Source organism: Cricetulus griseus, chromosome 4, assembly GCF_003668045.3.
Source record: "Cricetulus griseus strain 17A/GY chromosome 4, alternate assembly CriGri-PICRH-1.0, whole genome shotgun sequence".
NCBI lineage: Eukaryota > Metazoa > Chordata > Mammalia > Rodentia > Cricetidae > Cricetulus > Cricetulus griseus.
The window spans coordinates 104,016,792-104,040,672 of record NC_048597.1 but is presented as its reverse complement, the minus strand read 5'-3'; the positions used below and the strand labels follow the sequence as shown (position 1 = coordinate 104,040,672).

At 43.1% G+C, this 23,881-nt stretch overlaps 1 protein-coding gene across 7 annotated transcripts in view; it reads left to right on the top strand.

Moving 5' to 3' along the window:
• Mphosph9 (M-phase phosphoprotein 9) overlaps positions 1-23,881 on the top strand; it is a 68,560-nt gene that overhangs the window by 12,479 nt on the left and 32,200 nt on the right. For all 7 annotated transcript variants that reach the window (XM_027413938.2, XM_027413937.2, XM_027413934.2 and 4 more), the window contains 7 exons: positions 430-553; positions 7,586-7,679; positions 10,093-10,196; positions 13,262-13,722; positions 14,635-14,790; positions 20,091-20,178; positions 21,784-21,999. In XM_027413938.2, the coding sequence (XP_027269739.1) occupies positions 430-553; positions 7,586-7,679; positions 10,093-10,196; positions 13,262-13,722; positions 14,635-14,790; positions 20,091-20,178; positions 21,784-21,999 (1,243 nt within the window). The remainder of the gene's footprint in view (positions 1-429; positions 554-7,585; positions 7,680-10,092; positions 10,197-13,261; positions 13,723-14,634; positions 14,791-20,090; positions 20,179-21,783; positions 22,000-23,881) is intronic.

Here is a 23,881-nt window from a genome sequence, read left to right as displayed (position 1 = left end):
TGAGATTATCAGATCACCTGGAGCTGGAGTTACAGATAGTATATGCTGCCGTGTGGGTTCTGGGAATTGAACCAGGTCCTCTTAACCCCTAAGCCATCTTTCCAGCCCCAGTATAAATAAATCTTTAAAATAAGAAAGAGATTTAGGAGAATCAGTAAAACATAATTCTTTTTTTTTTTTTTTTTTTTTTAAAGACATGGTTTCTCTATATAGTCCTGTCTATCCCAGAACATGCTGTATACACTAGTCTGGTCTCAGACTTATGAGATCTGCTGCCTTTGCCTCCTGAGTGCTGGAATCAAGATATGCACCATTGTACCTGCCTCTTTTTACTAGTAGAAAAGCAAAACACTGCCCCCTGAAGCACTAGCAACTGTGCTGACTAAATGCTTTTAAAGAAAGTAATCTTATTTTCCTCTTTTTAAATAGTAAGTCTATAACATCATGGGCACAAAAGCTGAAGCAGAACCAGCCAAAGCAAGCACATACAGAAGATGGCTACTCAAGACCTAAGCCAGGGATCGAGTCAAACTGGAAGCCTCCAGTTGAAACAGTAGGTGATGAGTGGCTCTTCTAGCATGCTGTGGCTTCTGATGGTCACACTGGGATTGCTGTGTTTTTAAAAGTCCTTTGTTTATTACAAATATGCACACATGTATATTTTTTAATTCTGGCACGGGGTTTTTCTATGTCCTATTTTTCTGGCTGTCCTGGAACTTGCTCTGTAGACCAGAACTCATAGAGATCTGCCTGCTTCTTCCTCCTGGCCCTGGGATTAAAGGTGTATACCACCACCACCTGGCTTTTTTTTTTTTTCTAAAGACTTATTTAATTTCATATGTATGAATGTTTGCTTGCATGTATGTGTATGCACCATGTGCATGCAATGCCTTTGGAGGCCAGAAGAGGGCATGGGATCCTGTGGCTTTACTGGTGGTTATGAGTCACCATGTGGGTGCTGGGAACCAAGCCCCTGTTCTCTGTAAGAGCAGCTAGTACTCCTAATTGCTGAGCCTTGAATTTCACATATCTTTTCTTTCTTTCTTTCTTTCTTTCTTCTTTTTTTTTTTTTTTGGTTTTTTTTTTTGGTTTTTTGAGACAGGATTTCTCTGTGTAGCTTTGGAGCCTATCCTGGCACTCTCTCTCTGGAGACCAGGCTGGTCTTGAACTCACAGAGATCCACCTGCCTCTGCCTCCTGAGTGCTGGGATTAAAGGCGTGCGCCACTAACGCCCGGCCACATATCTTTTTTGGTTCCAGGATTAACTGTGATTTACTGTAAATCCAGCTTCTTTAGTAGGCTGGACATTAAAGCTGATGAAGGACAAAATTCTACAAAAATGAAGAATGAGAGATGGTTAAAAATGATGGCTGCCTTCTAGAGGACCTGAGTTCAATTCCTAGCACCCAATGGCGACTCACAACAGTGTGTACTCAAGTTCCAGGGGATCTGATGCCCTTTTCTGGCCTCCACAAGTACTGCACCCACATGCATAGACATACATGCAGGCATAACATCCATATAAAAATATAAACATACAAAATTAGAAAAGGGTGGCTTATAGAGCTCCTATTCTCTTTGTATGAAATGTTTGCATTTAGCAAGAAAGTAATCCATTGGAAAAAAAATACCAGTGGGCAGGAGAGATGGCTCAGAGGTCCTGAGTTCAATTCCTGACAACCACATGGTGGCTCACAACCACCTGTAATGAGATTTGGAACCCTCTTCTGGCCTACAGGGATAAATTGCTGGCAGAACACTGTACACATAATGAATAAATAAATCTTAAAAAAAAAAACAAAACAAAAATACCAGTTTGCTGGGTGGTGGTGGTACACACCTTTAATTCTAGCACTCAGGAAGTAGAGGCAGGCGGATCTCTGAGTTCCAGGCCAGTCTGGTCTACAGACTGAGTTCCAAGACAGCCAAAGCTATATAGAGAAACCCTGTCCTGAAAAACCAAAAGTAAATAAACAAATTAAAAGCTTCTTTAAAAAAACATTTATTTATTTATTTATTTATTTATTTAATGTACACTGGGGTTTTGCTTGTATATACTCTGTGTGAGGATGTCAGATACCCTGGCACTGGAGTTACAGACAGTTGTGAGCTGCCATGTGGGTACTGGGAATTGAACCCGGGTCCTCTGGAAGAACAGCCAGGTCTCTTAACTGCTGAGCCATCTCTCCAGCCCCAAATTAAAAACTTTGACTCGGGCATAGCGCAGTGGTAGAGTACTTGTCTGATGTGTGCACATGAGCCTCTAGTATTGTTCTCCAGCACAGCAAAGTAGACGTTCAACTAGCATATATTAGTACGTTGCAACAAGTAGTACTGTGTGTGCCAAGTACTTTGAAATACCTTTCTTAGGATTGCTGAAATTTGGACAATTCTGATTTTATAATCTGAATTGCAAATTGGTAATAGATTAAATTCATTTTCTTGTGGCTGGGTTTGCTATATAGCCCAGGCTGCCTCCTCCACCTGACTGCCAGCTTCCTGATTAGCAGGATTTTGGTAGGTAGCAAGATGAAATGTTTACACTCTGTGGAGATTTTGCTGACCCAGTAACTCCATTTATTAAAGGGTCATAGACACCAAGTTGCAGTATGTGTGTGATGCCACCATGGCCTAAACTCTAATGGGATAGCACTGCTTAGTGCCATACATGCAGGTTCCAAAATAAGTTCTTGAACAAGCTGAGAGGCTTAGTGCCTTTGGAATGGGGTGTGTCCTGATCATCATGAACATGGGCTTGCTATTATCTTAGGGAAAATGTCTAATAAAAAAGTTATATTTCCTCAGTCTTTTTTGTTTGTTTGTTTTTGAGACAGTGTTTCTCTGTATTGTTTTGGAGCCTATCCTGGCACTCGCTCTGTAGACCAGGCTGGCCTCGAACTCACAGAGATCTGCCTGCCTCTGCCTCCCGAGTGCTGGGATTAAAGGCTTGTGCCACCAACGCCTGGTTTATGTTCCTCAGTCTTGATTTTTGTTTTTGCATTTATCTACTTACTTACTTTTTATTTACTTGGGTGTGAGTGTATACACTAAGCCCCCATGTGAAAGTCAGTGGACAGCTTAGGAGAATCAGGCTCTGGAGATGGAACTCAGGTTGTCAGGCACGGCAAAAAGCACCTGTATTCTCCCTTGGCCTTTTTTTAAATTTTAAATTTTAGTTTTATTTTTTGAGACTGGGTCTCATTGTGTAGCCCTGGCTAGCTGGAACTCACTATGTTGACCAGGCTGGCTAAAACTCAGTATGTAGACCAGGCTGGCTGGAACTCACTATGTTGACCAGGCTGGCCTGGAACTCACAGTGATCCACATGTCTCTGCTTTCTGAGTGCTGAGATTAAAGGTGTGCACCACCATGCCCGGCTTCCCTCAGACTTTTAAAGGAACTGTTTGTTCTCTTTTAGCTGTGCCCCCCTTTCTTTTTTTGAGGCACAGTGCCACACTGTAGCCCAGGTAACATTGAATGTATATTAATCCTCTTGCCTCAGTGTTTGAGGCACCACATTTGATACATTTTCTCTTTCAGCTTGTACTGTGTAGGCTTCCTAATGTTATAGTTCGTGGAACTCTCCAGGTTGGTGTTGAAGAGGAAGGGGGTGAAGGTGAAGCTTCATGAACCACAGATGTTCTCCCTGCAGTGTGGTCTGGAAAGGCCCATTAGTGTTCTGGAATCAGGCTCTCACTTTGAGCTACCGTGCCACCAATAGTGGGGTATCATTTTTTTGGAATGGTAGTCTGAAACTATTTGGAGATTAGGTTAGAAAATTGCTACTTTCTTTGTGGTTGTTTGACATAAAGTGAGAACATTCTCCTACATAATAGTTTCTTCTGTTTTGTAAAACTTAACACTGAAATGCCATCTCACTCTCCACCCCCCCCCCCCACACACAGAGATAGGGTCTCCCTATATAGATCTGGCTGGCCTCCAACTTGTGATCCTCCTGTCTCTGCCTTCTGACTTCTAGGGTTCCTTGGGTACATAAGCCCTGTATCATGCCCACCCTCCTTCTCTGTGTGTGTACATGTTGAGTGCCTGTCTCCTGCCACACCTTCAGCCCCAAGACTTTTCTGCTGCTGGTTTGTGGTTTTACTCCTGGTGGAGTCGGTGGGTTCTCATAGAGATCTATGTTTGTGACTCACTCTGTATTTGGTGTTGCCTCATGGTTCCCAGACTTCACTGTATGTTGGAGTCACCTGAGATTTAAAAGTGCACTCATGTTGGCTGCTTGTGTTAGGTGTTCTGACTTCTGGGGTTATGGGTCTGCCTGTTGCAGAGTTTTATATTCATGGGTATTGGTGTGGTGTGTAATAGCCTCTAAAAGGTAGTCCCAGGGTGATTTGGTTATGTGGTGTGTCTGGAATAGATTTGTCCGGTTGTCCTCATCAGGTCTACAGAGAATCAGACCAGCAGCCACCACCCTTGAACTCCTTGCAGCTAATCTACCCTGAGTGCCAGCAGGGTAGCCAAAGGAGGGGTGGTTTCTTCTACCATACCGTGGGCAATGTTAATTGTTTCTTATGGAGGATGTGTTTGGCATTAAATCATTTGGGGAAACTAAGTTTCTTTGGTGTCACTGAACTTTAAGTGATTTTGAGGTGATACTGGCCAATGACTAGGGATGACATACCTAATGCATTTCTTTGTTGGAGAATTCTGGATTCACAGAAGTTGGAACTTTACTTGAGCTTTTCTCTGTGCCCAGTGTTTTCAGTTTCATCCCACAATAGGACTGCTTAGCAGAATTCTCCTCTGATGGGCTTTTTCTCTTGCAAAGTGCTGGTTATTCTGGTAAATAGCTACTTTGAAGTCTGTCTTGACTTTGTGGATTGTTTGACACAAGCATTTTCCAGGGCTAAGTTGTTCTTTGTTTCTTTGGTCCTTTGTTTCCATTTCATGCACTTGGGTTTCTTTGTTGGGCTGTTAGGTTATACTTCTCAGTAGGTCCTTGAGCTGGGCTTAGGCCAGCATCTTTGTCGAAGAGCGCTTATGTTTAGATCACTTTTGTTGAATCATGCTATTACTTTATTTCAAGTGGCCCTTTTCTTCAGTGGATGTCCTTTTAAGGTAGTGTGGGTGTGGGGAGGGGAGTTTCATTTGCCCAGAGAGCTTGCAGTCAGCTGTTGTGTATAGCAGCATTCTAGTGCATGGAGTGCATTTGCTCTTGGCCTGAATATCGAACCTTAGCAGTATGAGGTCTAAATATTTTACTTGGGAGTATTTGACTTGGTCCTCAATCATCGCTTTCCCAGACTGGAACAGTCAAGTGTTCTAAGAAACAAATGGTGACTTAGGGTAGAAAGAGGTGGAGTGGTACCCTTTGCAGCAGACTTGAGATTAGCTTGTTCCTTCCAATAAAGTGCTGCCCAGCTCCTCTGGCTTATGGAGGATGGAAAGGAGGAGCACCTAGTAAGAATCGAGGAAAGTGTTGCGGAGTGTGGTGGCATGTACCTTTAATCCCAGCATTCTGGAGGCAGAGGCTGGCAGATAACTGACTTGCTAGTTCTAGGACTGCCTGAGATACACAGAGAAATTCTGTTTCGAAAAACCAGAAATAAAAGAGAAGAAGAAGAAGAAGAAGAAGAAGAAGAAGAAGAAGAAGAAGAAGAAGAAGAAGAAGAAGAAGAAGAAGAAGAAGAAAGAGAGAGAGAGAGAGAGAGAGAGAGAGAGAGAGAGAGAGAGAGAGAGAAATGCCCCTGCTACACATCTCTGTTTGAGATAGCTTTTCTTTTCTTTGTAGTGGTGATCATGAAACCAACAAAGGCCGTTTGTGTGCAGCAAGCATTCCACTGTGCTATGTCCATTCCAGGAAAGTGTGTGTGTGTGTGTGTGTGTGTGTGTGTGTGTTCCTGTACCTGTAGGCACCTATGGAGGGCAGAAGATGGCATTGGATCCCCTGAAGCTGGAGGAGTTAGAGGTGGTTGTGAATCATCTGATGTGAGTGAGGGCTGTGAACTGAGCCAGAGTCCTTTGCAAGAGAAGTACTTGCTCCTAACTCTTAGCCACCTCTTCAACACCTTGTTTTGTTTTTGTTTGTTTGTTTGTTTGGTCCTTTGTTTTTTGTTTTTTGTTTTTTGCTTTTTGTTTTTTCGAGACAGGGTTTCTCTGTGGCTTTGGAGGCCGTTTTGGAACTAGCTCTTGTAGACCAGGCTGGTCTCGAACTCACAGAGATCCACCTGCCTCTGCCTCCTTGTTTTTTAATTAGCATGGGTAATAAGCACTTTTGGAACTAGCAGCCACTGTTTGTATATGAGAAGTAACAGGCTGAGAGCTTGGTGGTATACACCTGCAATCCTAGCACTTAGGGACTAGAGGGCAGGATGACAATGAATCCAAAGCCAGTCTGGACTTCATAGTGAACTCTAGACCAGCTTGGGCTATGTAGTAAGACCCTGTATCAAAAAACCAAGGACTGGGGGCTGGAGAGATGGCTCAGTGGTTAAGAGCACAAGCTGTTCTTCTAGAGGATCTGGGTTCAATTCCCAACATTCATGGCTCATCTGTAACTTTAGACTCAGGTGACCAGATACCATCTTCTGGGATCCATGGGCACCAAGCACAGAAGTGGTACACAGGCAAACAGGCAGGCAAAATACCCAAACATATAATGATGGTGATGATAAAAAATTAAAACCCCAGCCAGGCATTGGTGGTTCAAGCCTTTAATTACATCACTTGGGAGGCAGAGGCAGGTGGATCTCTGTGAGTTCAAGGCCAGCCTGGTCTCCAGAGCGAGTGCCAGGATAGGCTCCAAAGCTACACAGAGAAACCCTGTCTCGAAAAACAAACAAACAAACAAAAAACCAAAAAACAAACAACCAAAAAAATTAGAACCCCCAAGCCAATGGCTAAGGAATGTAGCTTATGGCAAAGTGTGTTTCTAGCATGTTCAGTGACCTGGGTTTGATCTCTAGCACCAACAAACTCAGAAAGGAATTTGTTATTGGGGGTGTGGAGATGATGAATTTTAATTTTAGGTCATCCTGGGCTACATAGCAAGGCCCTATCTCAAAGAAACAGAAAGAAGGGCTAGATTGTCACTTAGTGGTAGAGCATTTTGCCTAGTGAGCCTGGGTTTAATGTTATTCACAAACAACTCAAAAGTAATTTATTATTTGAGGTTCATTTTGATTTGTGTGTGTGTGTTTCTTTTTTGGTTCTTTCAAGTCAGGGTTTCTCTGTGGCTTTGGAGGCTGTCCTGGCACTCACTCTGTAGACCATGCTGGTCTCCAACTCACAGAGATCCTCCTGCCTCTGCCTCCCTAGTGCTGGAATTAAAGGCAACCAACGCCCGGCTAATTTTTTTACTAAGTGACTAATTCTAGATTTTTCAAATTACTGTGAGAAATCGATATCAGACTGTAAATACAGTTCAGTTCTGAACTCAGATCACGCTTGCCCTCTGCTTTCTAGTTCCTTGTAACAATCCTCTAGCTCCACCATGACCAAAAAAAAGAGCTTTGACAGATGGTGCAGTGAAGAAGCAGCCCACACTGTTGGTGTACTCCTGGGTCAGCAGTGTGTGCCTAATGCATTTAGCTGCCCACCAATTATACTCTGTCCTCTCTTGCAGTCCAACCTTTCTGCTGCCGCCACTCATCCTTGTGCCTTTTACCTCAGTAAACCAACTGAAAGCCCAAGTTCTTGCATGTCTGATTCAGGAACAGGTATGAAACTTAAATTATCTTTTACATTTTTAAAAAATTAATTAATTTTTAAAATTATATGTGCATTGGTGTTTTGCCATGGATGTCGGATTCCCTGGAACTGGAGTTAGACAGCTGTGAGCTGAGATGTGGGTGCTGGGAATTGAACCCTGGTCCTCCTGAAGAGCAGTCAGTGCTCTTAATCACTGAGCCATCTCTCCAGCCCCCCTCTATTAAATTTGTTTTGAGACAGGTCTCACTATATAGTCTTGACTGTCTTGGAACTCAATATGTAGACTAGTCTGGCCTTTAACTCAGAGAGCCTCCTGCTTCTGCCTCCCTAGTGCTAGTTTTAAAGGCGTGTGCCAGCATATGGTCTGAAACTTAAATTTAAAATAAAAATTCTAATCTTTATTTTAATTTATGTATATGAGTGTTTTGCTCACACATGTGACCATGCACTATGTCCGTGCCTGGTACCCTGGGAGGCCAGAAAAGGGTGTTGAATTCTCTGACCTGAAATTACAGCTGTGAGCCACTATTCGAGTGCTGGGAATTGAGCCTGGGTCCTCTGGAAGAGCATCAAGTGCTCTTATCTACCAAGCTCTCTCTCCAACCCCTGAACTTAGTTTATTTTACCCCCAGCTTGTTTTCATTTCCCATTGTGATATGAGAAGTGTGAGCAGTACCTGACTTTTCCAAAGGCACCATGTGCGGCCTATCCTCCCTTTCCACAACTTTCCCATTTGCCTTGGTTTGTGTTACAAATTCCACAAGAATAGGATGAAACAGCATCTCCACAATGGTTCTAGACAGCTGCAGAAATCATCACAGCCATTTTCTGTTGTTCCACAAGAGTTCAACCCCTCTGCAAGCCATGGCCAGCTGTTCTGTCTTCCTGGCTTTATGTGCGACTTGCCTATTTTAGCACCCTTTCTCATATGGCATGTCCACTTACCAGTTTGACTTAACTTTGATTGAACAGAAGCTGGAATTAACCATCTCTTCCTGTTTCCACTGCTCCCACAGCTGTGCAACTCCCTGTCGGTCACCTTCTGACCTGCCTCCCTGCCATCATTCGGACCTCAGCCTTCAGTCTGTTGGCAACATAATAGCCCAAGTGCTTCTTCTGTACATGGGACTCCTTCACTCAAAACTCTGCCAGGGTTCCCATATCCTCAGAATAGCTGCCAGCATCCTTACAGAACCCCACATGGCTCAGTAGGATGGAGCTGATTGCCACTCCTCCTTGTGGGGAGACTCTGCTCACTTTTGCCAGAGGTTCAAGACTTTGCCTGGCTGCCTCCTCCACACAAATGTTTCCTACTGGTGGGAGAAACTCTTCCTAGGAGTTGCTCTCTCACTGAACCAGCCCTCACTATCCTGTCCCCAGAACCCCTCCTTTTATGTGAACCTTGTTTCTTTCTGAAAAGGTCTTATGTAGTCCAGGTGGCCCAGTTGCTATTTAACTGATGAGGACTTGAACTCCAGTTCCTCCTTCCTCTCCCTCTCCAAGTGCTGGGATTCCAGCAGTGTGCCAGCATGCCGGCTTTATGCTACTCTAGTTCCAGAGCTCAGGGCTTCATGCATGCTAGACAAGCACTGTCCCAGCTGATCTGCATCCTTAGCCCTACTCCTTTGAGTGGGTATGGGTGTTCTGATACATGCATGTTCATGCATGTGGGGGCACACAAGCACATGCGTGTGCATGCTCGTTGAGGTTAGTCTCGTTGAGGGTGTTGGTTGTTAGGAACTCTCTAAATTCTTTTGAGACAGTCTCACTATGTAGCCTTGGCTGGCCTGGAACTCACTATGTAGAATAGGCTATCTTCAGATTTATGGTGACTCTCTTGCCTCTGCCTTCTAAGTGCTAGAATTACAAATGTATGTCACTATACCCAGAATTAATGGAGAATTTGAACTCTGTCTATTGATTATGTGGAAGTCTGTATTTGTAAATAAAATTCTCTTTAAAAGACATTTTTAGCTATTACTAATTTTAGTTGTTTATATTTTTGAAACTTTTTTTATTACATTTATTTATTTATTTATTTGGGAGAGGGGTACAAAACATATATGGGCTGGGTGGTGGTGGCGCATGCCTTTAATCCCAGCACTCGGGAGGCAGAGGCAGGTGGATCACTGTGAGTTCGAGACTAGCCTGGTCTACAAGAGCTAGTTCCAGGACAGCCTCCAAAGCCACAGGGAAACCCTGTCTCGAAAAACAAAAAAAAAAAAAAAAAAAAAAAAAAAAAAAAAAAAAGACATATATGGAGTTCTTTCCTTCCATCATGTGAATTCCTGGGCTAGAACTCAGGTCATTAGCCTTGGAAGCAAGAATCTTTAGTCTGCTGAGCCCTGTCACTGACCCGTGATGGAATTGTCTGTTTAGAACCTTTCCTTACTCCTTTCTGTTCTCTGTTTTGCACATTAGGGCTGACTTACTGGAAGTTGGAGGAGAAGGACATGTATCACTCTTTGCCTGAAACTTTGGAGAAGACGTTTGTACCGTCCTCCCCAGAAAGGCCACTAAGCCAGGTAATGCAGAGTACCCTGTGTGTGTATGTGCTTGTGTTTTATGATTGTAGGTAACTTTGCCATCATAGATTTTTGCATTGTTTCAACTTCTGAAATGCTGGAGAAAGCATAGAATTGAGAGTCAGACTTACTTTCCAATTATATCTCATCTCATTGTCAATATAATCTTAAAAAGATCACTTTAAAATGGAATTAAGCTAGGTGTAGTAGTAGTACATTTCCTTTGTCTTAGCACTGAGTATGCTGAGGCAGGTGGATCACTGTGAGTTGGAAGCCACCTTGGCCTACATAGTGAGACTCTATCTCAAGAAAACACAACAACAAACAGATATCCAGGCTGGGGAGAGAACTTAGTCAGTACATTGTTTGTCTTGCGGTCACGATAGTCCCTGAGTTTCATCCCCATAGTCTGTCTATGAAAAGCCTTGAGTGGTGGCATGTAGTCCTCACAATGCTCTGGGAAAGAGAAGCTGGAGCCAAGCAGGCTCAGTCCATCTGTCAGTCAGTCTCTGGGGCAGGATGGTCAGTCCATCCAACACAACAAAGACACCACCACCCCCCCCAAAAAAAAAAAAAACAAGAAAATATGACAAGAAAGTAAACACACAACAGTGAGAGAAATAAAATAAAACTCAAATTAAAAAAAAAAAAAAGCTGTGTGTGGAAATAAGCTATTCTAGCTTACTTGACAGAATTGTAGCACAGTGAGAGACCCTATCTCAAACAAAAGGTGGAAGATGCTTAAGGAATGACACCAGAGGTTGTCTTTGATTTATACACTAGCGTGCGTGCGCGTGGGTGCACCTACACACACACACACACACACACACACACACACACACACACACACACACAAACATGAACACATACACAGATACTGATTTCTGGTAAATTGTGTGTATTAGTGCATGCTGTAGCACTAGCTAACTGCTTGGGTGGCTACAGTGGGAAGATCACATAATCTGAGAGTTTGAGACCAGTCTAGGCAGCAGAGAGACCTAGTCCACACCCCCAACCAAAAAATCAATGGTGTCTTTGTGGGATTTAGTGGAGTCCCAAGTTTAAAACACATGGTGGGTAGTGGCACACAGGGCTGGAGAGATGGCTCAGAGGTTAAGAGCACTGACTGCTCTTCCAGAGGTCCTGAATTCAATTCCCAGCAACCACATGGTGGCTCACAACCATCCGCTATGAGATCTGGTGCCCTCTTCTGGTGTGCAGATATACATGGAAGCAGAATGTTGTATACATAATAAAAAACAAAAACAAAACAAAACCACATGGTGGTTGGGAAGATGGCTCAGCAAGTAAAGGTACCTGCCATCAAGCCTGACAACGTGAATTCATTTTCTGGGTCCCATATGGTAGAAGGAGAGAACTAAGTTTTCAGGTTGCCCTGGCACATCCCTGTGACTGGACACACATATACACATAAATAAATATATAAACATAATACAGATTTAAAGTTCTTATAAATACCTGTGTGTGTGTGTGTGTGTGTGTGTGTGTGAGAGAGAGAGAGAGAGAGAGAGAGAGAGAGAGAGAGAGAGAGAAACAGAGAGAAACAGAGAGAAACAGAAACAGAGAAAGAGAGAGAGAATGCACGCATGACTGTGCCTTTTTTGTGCCATTGTGGTTCTAGGGGCCTATGGAGGCCACAAAAAGGTTATGGGTAGTTGTGAACTGTCATGTGGTTCTGGGAACTGAAGCCTGGTTCTCTATAAGAACAAGTACTTTTACCTTTGGAACTATCTTGCCAGCCTCTGTTCTTGTTTTATTGAGACAGGGTCTCATATGGTCTGTTCTGGCCTGGCACTCAGTATGTAGCTGAACATGACCTTGATTATCCTGATCTTCCTGTCCCCACTGTCCTTGTTCTTTTCTGGGGCTACAGGTTTTGCTCAGCTAAAACTTGGTATTTTTAAAAATACAGTAATTTTGGCTGGAAAGATGGCTCAGAGTACTGACTACTATTCCAGAGGACCAGGTATAACTCCTAGCATCTACATGTCAACTTATAACTGTGTAACTCCAGTTCTAGGGGATCTGATGTTGCCTCTACAAGGGCACCAAGGATGCCAGTGGTACCCAGTCTTATATGCAGGCAAAACACCCATACACATTAGAAAAAAAAAAAAAAGCCCACACACGATAGGGTTCTATAATAGCAGCCAGTGCTCTTAACTGCTGAGCCACCTCTCCAGCCCTCAAACACTGGTTCTTTTGAGCAGGGAGACTATTAGTTTTCCATTGCTGTGAGAGAATGTGTAAAATAAACAATGTAAAGGACAAGAAGCTTATTGTGGCTCATGGTTTCAAGGTTTCAGTCCATTGTCACTTGGTCAAATTGCTTTTGGGTTTGTGGTGAGGCTGAAGAAGGTTATGGACAGAACAGAGAAAGACTGTTCTGTGAAGTGGAGGCTGTGCAGTAAAGAAAATGAGAGAAAAAAAACCAGGGTTCTAGTGTCCTTCAAGGACATGCCCCTGGTGACTGAACTTTCTTCTACTGGGCCCCACCTCTTCAAGGGTCCAGTGTTTTCTGCTGTCATTGTCAGTTGGGATACAGACCATGTCAGGGACCACTTAGGATTGTATTTGTGTACTGCTTGCCAGGTTCCAATTTCCCGTTCATCCCTGCTGTTAGGAGGTAAGAAAGTTTCCATTCTGAAGGAGACATCACTGGAAAGGTCCTCAAAGCTGTTATTAATTTAACAGTCTAGATTTAAAATCTTCCACAGAATTTTTTTTAAGGTGCCAATTTTGATGTCAGATTTTTTCATTGTTAATAATACCATTTAAATGATTTTGTTTTGCATCTTTAAATTTAATGCTAGTAATGAGATAAAGTGATTGTCACTGTCCTATCCTAGAAAACAAAGTAAAAGCAAGAATTTCTTGAGGGGGGACCTTACCCTTGTTTCCAACCCCAGTTATCTGTTGACTGTCAGTAGGATGTTCTTTTTAGCCTCATCTGCCCTGGAGAACTAAAGCCCACTTTCCTGACAGCCATTGAGTCAGCTTGCATGCCAAGGCCTCAACTTGATGCTTGTCAATCTTATTTCTAGGCCCTGACTCTGGATCCAACCATACACATGAAGCCAAAGGAGCAGGTTGCGGGGATTCGGTCCCATGGCTTTTTGAATACTGTTGATGACAGAATATCCTTTTCACCAGACTTTGTTCTGGAGCCAAGCCTGTCTAGTCACTCTGACATTGACTCGTTTTCACAAGCAAGTCATAATGCTTCTCAGGTATCTGGGTTCCCCAAATACCCTTCGACTATGAATGCATCACCTGTGGACACTTGGAAAAACCATGCATTCCAAAGGGACAGTAGGACAAGTTCCACGATCCCTTCACTCTACACCATCACTAGCAACGATACCTCAGTCAAAACTGTAGACGAAGAAAACACTCTCACAGTGGCTTCTGTCTCAGTCAGTCAGTCCCAGCTTCCAGGTACAGCCAACAGTGTCCCAGAATGCATTTCATTGACTTCCTTGGAAGATCCTGTGATGTTGTCTAAGTATGTATTTCAGCGACTGGCTTATACTGCTAATAGACTTGTGATGTCTGATTGAATGATGAAAGTGATTTTCTATTGGGCCATAGTGAAATATCAAATGACGTATAACTAGTGTGTGTTTTTCAATGTTGACAACTGTGTTGAAGTGAAAGATAAGATGTTGACAAAGGCCGGGTATGGTGGCACATGCCTGTAATCCTGGTACTTTTGAGGTAGAGGCATGTGGATCCCTGTGAGTTCAAGGCCAGCCTGGTCTGCATATTGAGTTCCAGGCCAATCAGGGCTACACATTGCGACCCTGTCTCAAAATATAAAGCAGAGGTGCTGACAGAAGCACCCTGTAAATGGTAGCTAATCAGAATGCTTCTATGTCTAGAGCTAATGGGGCTTCTGTTGTGTTTTCCGGGAACAGTTTGTACTCTGGCTATGAGAATGACTGGAGTGTGTGGTAACTATTTTCTCATCACTGTGACCAAATACCTGGCAAAAGCATCTTAAGGAAGGAAGGGTTTATTTGGCTCACAGTTTGAGGAGACACAGTTCATCACCATGAGAAGTAGGGATGGCGGGGTGGCAGGCATGTGGTAGCTGGTCATACCATGTCTGCAATCAGGAGGTACAGAGAGATGACACTGATGCTCAGTTCACTTTATCTTCTTTGTTCTTTTTATTTAGTCTGGGTCCCCAGTCTATGGACTGGTGCCCTTCTTACTTTCAGGAAGGTCAGTTAATCCTCTCTGGAAACACTGTAACAGACACACCTGTGTCTCCTAGGTGATTGCTGTCAAGATGACAGTGAAGATTAGCTGCCACAGGTCCACCCCTTTCAGTTAGCTCTGAGTCATGTGACTTGAATGTCTTGCTGGGTAGAGGATACACTGTCCTAAGAACGTCTTTCCCTCTTATCGGCAGAATCAGGCAGAGCCTCAAGGAGAAGCAAGCACGGCATATAGCAGATCTTCGAGCTTATTATGAATCAGAGATCAGTAGTTTGAAACAGAAACTGGAGGCAAAGGACAACTCTGCCATTGAAGAGTGGAAGAAGAAAAATGAAATTCTTGCAGACAGGTGAGAATACCATGGAACTAGTGCTTCTCCGACTTGGGTAGATTGCATCCACAAAGTATATCATCCTGTGGTATAAAATGCCATAAAAAATGTGTGCTTTGCATCTGAAAACTTACCATAAGACATGTAAACTAGGACATGTCTAGAGACACGAGGGATTAGTTTTAGAGATTTGAACTAACCTCCTTTATTCTCTCTAACTGATGCAAGATGCAAGCCATGCCTTTTTGTTATTTTGGCTTTTTTTTTTTTTTTTTTTTTTTTTTTTGAGCTTAGGACCAAACCCAGGGCATTCACTGAGCTAAATCCCCAACCCAACCCCAAGCCATGCCTTTTATGTAGATAAAATTCTGAAGGAAGTGGAGTTAGCAAATAAAGAGTAATATCATTTGTACGATATTATTATATTATTATAATGTTATTATACTGTCGAGCTCTGGGAAAAGGAAGAATTCTGGGGTATGGGCTGGTGAGGCAGCTAAACAGGGAACACACTTCTCACCAAGCTGGGTGAGCCAAGCTTGATCCTTGGGACTCACATGGTGGAGGGGGAAAACTGACTCAAAAGTTGTCTTCTGATCTCTACACACACTGTATGCACTCACATACACACATAGACATGCACACACAAAATAACAATTCTAGCTGGGCAGTGGTTTGGTGCATGCCTTTAATCCTATACAGACCTCAGGAGGCATAGGGAGGAGGATCTCTGTGAGTTTGAGGCCAGCCTGGTCTGTAGAGTGCTAGGGCTACACAGAGAAACCCTGTGGGGGGGGGGCGGGGGAATGAAGAATTCTGGGACTTTGGGGGCTGGGAGTGTAGCTTATTGGTAGAATATTGGGCTTAGTGCCATGAGACCTTGTGTTTTAACCCTAGTTTTATAACAAAAGAAAAAAAAAAGAGATAATGCAGACCTTTGTGTATGTGGCAGTTCTAAATTTATTTTTTTATATTCTTGTCATGAATAACTTTACTACTGTTCTCTTAAGTCTACAGAGGCAACTTTGCCTCTCAAAAAGGGAGATGGACTTGAACTTGCCTCAGGACTGCTCTGCTCACTCTTCTATGTGGTCATACTCACTGCTTTACTCCTTAGAACACTGTTTAGTATTAATGACCAAGTGCTTCCAACTTCTTAGAACTGAGTGGGATGTAAACAGGTGGAGGTTTAGGTGAGCAATGAATGCCTAAGGCAAAAGAAAAAAGGTACTCCTTGAAAAGAGGATATAGGGGACCACAAACCTTGTCTAGTGAGTAGCTTGGCTTTCAGAAGTTAAGAAAAAGTAGGCTTTATACTAAATAGCTACTAGCTGCTGTGTTTGTTAACATGGCTGTTTGAGGGGCTAGAGAGTGGGCTCAGTGGTTGAGGGTACCTGCTGAGCTGTCATATTTGTTTTCTGAGGTGTGAGTTGTAGTGTTTTGAAATGCACAGGGACTCTGGAGATGGGCTTCTTGGCTTAAAATCCCACTGAAGGACTGGGAATGTAGTTCAGTAACTGTGTATGCTTTGTACGAAGGAGCTCTATCATCAGCACCCGAAGCAAAACAAGATTTACCTCCTGTGGTACTTAACTCTGGTTTTGTTTAATTCACAGAGCTGTGAAGCTGATTAGTGGGTCACAAAGTAAAACAAAAGGCAGGAATGTAGGAGGGGTAGCTGTGGGAGGGATGGCAGAGTGGAGAGGCAGGAGACAAGGGGCGGGTAAACAGATTGTACCATATACATGTATGGTATAGTCAAAGAACAAATTTAACCATTAGGACACACAAAAGAGAGTGGGCTAAGTGGTTAAGAGTGCATGCATACTGCTCGGCCAGGCGTTGGTGGCGCATGCCTTTAATCCCAACACTTAGGAGGCAGAGGCAGGAGGATCTCTGTGAGTTCGAGGCCAGCCTGGTCTCCAGAGCAAGTGCCAGGATAGGCTCCAAAGCTACACAGAGAAACCCTGTCTTGAAAAACTAAATCAAAACAAAACAAAAAGAATGCATACTGCTCTTCCAGAGGACCTGAGTTCAATTCCCAGCACTGAGGTCAGGTGGCTCCTAGTTGTCTTTAACTCCAGTTCCAGGGAATAATGATCAGCAGAGATATCATTCAGACACAGTGTAGTCAGTTGAAAGTCTTTATTCCAGCTGGCTGGGACTACATCCAAGTGTTCATGGATCTAGGTGTGGCCCCGAGTGTTCAGAACATGGTTTTAAGGGCAGAGACCTCATCTTGACATCTCTCTTGGCAGCCGCAGAGTAAGCAGTTTTCACAGAAGCTAAGATAAGCAGTTAGCTGGAGGAGGTTTTATACAAACAAGCAGTTTTAACAAAGGCTAAGATAAGTTAGCTAGGACATCTTGAGCTTTGATTCCTAGAACTGAATTGGGTAGTTTTCCATGGGATTCTGGCTAAACCTGGAAATGGCCTCAGGAAGAATAAATATAAGATGGAGGAACCTCTGCACTGCCTTGTCCCATCACAATCTGGTGCCCTCTTCTGGACTCTGGACACACATGTGCCCCATACCCCAAAACAGCATTTTAAAAGAAAGATTGTGAGGCTGAATGTAAAATGCTTAACATAGACCTGGCATGTAATCAGTGTTAACCTGTTCTTCATAATTTACTACTTACCATTAAAAACTGAGTCAGATGGTGACTGAATGTTTGAACCTTGTTGAGGTCTGCGATAACTTGCAAAGGAATTCTTCATAAAAATCCTAATTTAGGGGCTGGAGAGATGGCTCAGCAGTTAAGAGCATATATTTCTCTTCCAGAAGGATCCAAGTTCACTTCTCAGTACCCATGTCAGGCAGCACATAGTTGCCTGTAACTTTAGCTCCCAGGAATCCACTGCCACTGATGGTATTCACACACACACACACACACACACACACACACACACACACACACACACACACCATATATACATAAATACACATGATTAAAAATAAAATAAACCATGGGGCTAGAGATGGCTTAGCAGTTCAGAGCACTGGCTGTTCTTTCAGGAAACTCTCATAGCAGCTACTCACTGTCTGTAATTCTAGTCTCAGGAGATCCAGTGCAATGCGGTACCTATATGGAAAACATGATATTCATGCAGGCAAAACACCCACACACAAAAATAAAATCTCAGCTGGGTAGTGGTAGTGCACTTCTTTAATCCTAGCACTCGTGAAGTAGAGTCAGGCAGATCTCTGTAAATTCACGGCCAACCTGGTTTACAGTGAGTTCCAGGACAGCCAAGGCTGTTACACAGAGAAACCCTGTCTTGAAAAACCAAAAAATAAAATAAATAAAAACAAACAAATAATAAAATCTCAAAAGAGAATAGTTAAAAAATAAATGCTGGGCCTGGGTACACCTCTAAACCCAGATTGGAAAGGCAGAGGCAGGTGGATCTCTGAGTTTGAGGTCAGCCTGGTCTACACAGTGAGAAAGTGAGTTCCAGAACAGCCAGGGATGTTACACAAAGAAACCCTTTCTCAAAAACAAACAAACAAAATCATACTTCAGGGCTGGGGAGATGGTTCAGTTGGCAAAGCACTTGAATTGTAACTGTGAGGACATGGGATTGATCCCATGGCCCATGTACAAAAGAGCCTGGCATGGCTGTGCAATTGTAATTCCAGTGCCATGGAGGAGAAGACAAAAGCATTCCAGGGCTCACTGGCTAGCCCATCTAGCCTAATTGGTGAGCTCCAGGCCAAAGAGAGACTTTTTCTGAGAGGAGGTAGGTGTCGTTCTTGCAGATGACAACTGATCGCTCCAGCTTCTACACACATGTATACATTTAATAAAAAGAACAGTGCATTAATGTTGAGTTTAAAACAGCTCAGAATGGTGCTGGGCCCTGACTCCAAATAGCCTAGCTCTTTATATCCTGGACATGCATGTGTTCAGACAGATTTTTCCACACTAACATCAAGCTATTTTGTACAGTTTTCTCTATTTTAAAAATATAAAATTTAAATATCAAATTATGTATAACAAATTCACTGTTTTAAGTGTGCAGTTCAGTGGCTGAGCTATATTAACATTATTGTGTAGCCATCAAGTACCATCCATCTTCAGAAACATTTTCCACTTGCAAAGCAAACTCTGGTAAAGGTGCCTGTTGCCATGCCTGGCCACCTGAATTTGTCTCCTGGAATCTTCATGGAGGAAGGAGAGACGAGATTTCTGCTAGTTGCCTTTACACACACACACACACACACACATACTCTCTCTCTCTCTCTCTCTCTTTCTCTCTCTCTCTCTCTTTCTCTCTCTCACTAAATAAATAAGTAGGGGAAAAACCAACCCTGAAATTGAGGTCTGGGGACATAGCTTGGTTGGTAGAGAGCTTGCCTGGCATGTGTGAAGTGCTGCGTTCAATCCCCAGCAGGCACTCTCCCACTCAATGTCAATAGATAAATGCTGGAAAAAGAATGAAAAATAAAAAGCAATTAAGAACTGAAGCCCTGTTCTCTGTAGACCATTATCCCCATTCCACCCCTTTCCCCTGACACTGGTTACCGCTATCCTGTTTGTCCCTGAATTTGAACACCTCTGCATGTGGAATCACAGTATTTCTTTGTTCTTGTTATTTTGGTGCTGGGAATGGAACCCAGGCTTTTGCAGAGGCTGAGGATATGCTTTGTTACTGACATGCAGTGGCAGGCTTATTTCACTCAGCACATCCTCAAGACTGGTCCATGGTATTAGAATTCCCTCTTCTCTGCCAGTGGTTGTGACGCACGCCTTTAATCCCAGCACCTGGGAGGCAGAGGCAGGTGGATCTCTGTGAGTAGACCAAGGCCAGCCTGGACAGTTCCAGGACAGGCTCCAAAGCTACACAGAGAAACCCCATCTCGAAAAACCAAACCAACCAAACAAACAAAAATCCCTCTTCTTTAGGGCCTTGTAATCTTCATTTTACACAAATGCCACATTTGGGTTTCTGCTGAGGGAAACATGTCTGCCCACCTTTTCATATTGCTGTTGGGAATGCATCATATCTGTTCAAATCTTAATGTTTCAACTTTTTTCTTTGGTGCTGATAATTGAACTCAAGTCTCATGCTGTGTTATAAACTAAATTCCTTCCTCTTGGTATTTCTTAGGGATCTTTTTGATCATTGTTTTGCTAGGTTATCTTTAGATACTAGATTATCTGGGATACACTTATACAAAAGCAGTATCCTGGGCCTTAGCTAACATCTGGGAATTTGCTTATACTCCATGTGGGCAAACCTGGTAGATTTGTTGAATGCTCTCAAGAGAAATCATTTTGTTTTCTAACTGATTCTAAATTTGCTTTTCTTAGATGTAGCCAGTTGGATAGTGCATTGAATGAAGCTACTAGTCGTGTGCGAACACTTGAAAATAAGAATAATTTACTAGAAATAGAAGCGGTAAGTGCTTGATTTTTGGAGCTGGTTCAGTTCTAATGCCGTAATGTCTAAAAGGTATACATCACTGCAATTCTTTTTTTTTTTTTAAAGATTTATTTATTTATTATGCATACAGTGTTCTGCTGGCAAGCCAGAAGAGGGAATCAGATCTCATTATAGATGGTTGTGAGCCACCATGTGGTTGCTGGGACTTGAACTCAGGACCTCTGTAAGAGCTGCCAATTCTCTTAACCTCTGAGCCACCTCTCCAGCCTGCAATTCTTAATTCTATTTACTGGGTGTATACACAGGAGTGAAGAAACATTTTTTAAAAAAGCTTTTGCCGGGCAGTGGTGATGCACACCTTTAATCCCAGCACTCGGGTAGCAGAGGCAGGCGGATCTCTGAGAGTTTGAGACCAGCCTGGTCTATAAGAGCTAGTTCCAGGACAGCCTCCAAAGCCACAGAGAAACCCTGTCTCAAAAAACAACAAAACAAGACAAAACAAAACAAAACAAAAAACAAAACAGAGAGAGAGAGAGAGAGAGAGAGAGAGAGAGAGAGACATGCACTACTACGCCTGCTTAAACTTTTATATTATTTCTTTTCTCCTCCTGTATTATGCTTTATTTTATTTTATTGTTTTTTTAAGACAGGGTTTCTCTGTGTGTAATCCTGGCTGTCCTGGAACTTGCTCTGTAGACCAGGCTGGCCTGGAACTCACAGAGATCCACCTGCCTCCCAATTGCTGGGATTAAAGGTGTGCTCCACCACCACATGTCAATGTTTTATTCTTTATATATTACCTTATAAGCAAAATTTTGGTGGAAAATGCTTGTTTTGTTCTATACATTGTGTCTGCTTTAATGCCCAGCCCTTTTCTGGATGGAATTCTGATCCTCACCAAGGCTGGCCAGTTTCTAACTGTGTCACCCCAGTCCTGTGTTGGCTTCATCTAAATGATGAACTCCACCACAAAGTTAGGGGTTATCATCTTGTTAATCTTCCTTTCTGATGCTTTGTATAGGGATGGGGTCTTGCTATGTTCTAGCTGAGGGTGGTCTTGGATTTGTGAGTATAAGCAGCCTTTGTAGTTCAGCCTTCCAAATCAGTTAGAATGCCGGCGAGAGGCATTTCGTCCAGCTTTAATCTTACATCTTAGCATCCTGTGGCCTGGCACCTATATGGTATTCCAGAAATCACCATTGAATGAATGTTAACACTGAGATAAATTTTTAATTTTGTGTTTTCATAGAGTATGATGAAGAAGCCCAGCGCCCAACATATTAATGTGAGACAGTGTATTCCAGTCACCATTTCCGAACTCCTCTGATGTTTGTGGCTATTTTTCTTCATTAGGTTGATCTACAGACAGTACTGTTTATTCGAGTCCTGGAATAATTGTCCCCCTATATACTTGTGTTCTGTCTCTACCTTTGACTAATCTCATGGAGTAGTTCCATTAGAGTGGTCCTCTCTAGACTCTGTCCTGGGACACAACAAAATGTCAAAGTAGCCTATTTCCACTTGTATCTTTTTAAATTTATTTTAATGTCCATAACTTATTAGCTAATACTGAGGTACTGTTTTCCCTTGGGATGATTTGTCTCTGTTTTTACTACATAGAACGATTTGAGAGAACGATTCAATGCAGCCAGCAGTGCCTCCAAAATTCTGCAGGAACGAATTGAGGAAATGAGAACTAGCAATAAAGAAAAAGATAACACCATCACTCGGCTAAAGTGTCGGCTGCAGGATCTGGAAGAAGCATTTGAGAATGCTTACAAACTCTCCGATGATAAAGAAGCAAGACTGAAGCAAGAAAACAAAATGTTTCAGGATGTGAGTACCCAGCTCAGTAGCTTAGCACTGTGGCTGCCATTTGAGTTCCTCTGACAAAAGCAGCTTGAGGGAGAAAGGGTTGGTTTTGGCTTACAGCTCCACAGGGATAGTCTGTCATGGTGGGAAAGCCATGGCTGTAGGCAGCAAAGTGTGGTGACAGGAGTAGGACGCTGCATGGTCACACTGCTTCCACAGGCAAGAAGCAGAGAGGGAGGGAACAGGGAGTTCTTCTAGGCCATAAAAGTTCAAGGCCCAGTCCATGTGACTCAGTTTCTCTATAAGTCTCCACAACCATCCTAAACAATGCCAACAACTTGGGGACCAAGTCTTCAAACAGAAGCCTATGGGGACCATTTCACAGACCAACTACAGCTGGCCATAAATAACATCTGTAGCTAATATACTCTGTGAAGCTACATGACTTTCTGTGTATTTTTTTTTTTTTTTGTTTTTTGTTTTTTTGTTTTTTGTTTTTCGAGACAGGGTTTCTCTGTGTAGCTTTGGAGCCTATCCTGGCAGTCGCTCTGGAGACCAGGCTGGTCTCGAACTCACAGAGATCTGTCTGCCTCCGCCTCCCGAGTGCTGGGATTAAAGGCGTGTGCCACCAATGCCCGGCTCCTCGATGACTTCCTAGGTGCATTTTGGTCTAAGGTAACTGCTCCTAGCTCCGCATACCCTCTTGGTGGAAATGGTCACTGTCATCTTGCAGCAGGAAGTCAGAGCTGTAGAAAGATGGCTGAACTCGCTTACTTCTCTGTTTCTAGTGTGTCAACTTTTGTGTTGTCATAACATCTGTGTCTCTGGCAGGGTAAAATGATGTAAGCCAGATTCAGGGCAGGGCCTTTTAGAGAGGAGGGGTCTTGCCATATAGCCCAGGCTAGTCTTGAATTTTTTTTTTTTTTAAGATTTTATTTATTTATTTATGTATACAACATTCTGCTTCCATGTATATCTGCACACCAGAAGAGGGCACCAGATCTCATAACGGATGGTTGTGAGCCACCATGTGGTTGCTGGGAATTGAACTCAGGACCTCTGGAAGAGCAGTCAGTACTCTTAACCTCTGAGCCATCTCTCTAGCCTGGTCTTGAACTCTTGATTCCCTTGCCTCGGTCTCTTGAGTGCATAGGAATAGGTGTTCATTCCTATGTCTGACTGTTTGCTATTGTCGTTTTTGTGTGTTGCCAGCCCCCTCCCCAAATCCCATTCTGCAGATAGAATCTAGGACTCTAATGGTATCATTGCGTGTGTGTGTGTGTGTGTGTGTGTGTGTGTGTGTGTGTGTGCTGTCTGTGATGTGTCAATGTGTCATCATCATCCATTCTCCAGTCCCTGCCCTGGGTGCAATGGAAAGAGTCCAGAACACTGTTCAAGCGGTGCTGCCAATAGAGCTGCCAGTAGATGTCTATGGTTTTAGATAGAAAGACAGGTTTTTGTTTTTGTTTTTTGAGACAAGGTTTCTCTGTGTAGTCCTGACTGTTCTAGAACTGGCTCTGTAGACCAGGTTGGTCACAAACTCAGAGATCTGCCTATGTTTGCCTCCTGAGTGCTAGGATTAAAGATGTATAGCACGATTGCCCGGTTCTGTTAGATTCGCCTTTTGTTTGTTTGTTTGTTTATTTATTTGTTGGTTGGTTTTTTGAGACAGGGTTTCTCTGTATTGATTTAGAGCCTGTCCTGGAACTCACTCTGTAGACCAGGATGGCCTTGAACTCACAGAGATCCACCTGCCTCTGCCTCCCGAGTGTTAGGATTAAAGGTGTGTGCCTCCACCGCCTGGCTGCAGTTTGATTATTTAAACTTTATTATGTGTCTGTATGTGCATGTTGGCACATGTGTGTGGAGGTCAGAGGACAACTGTCAAGAGTTGGTTCTTCCACTG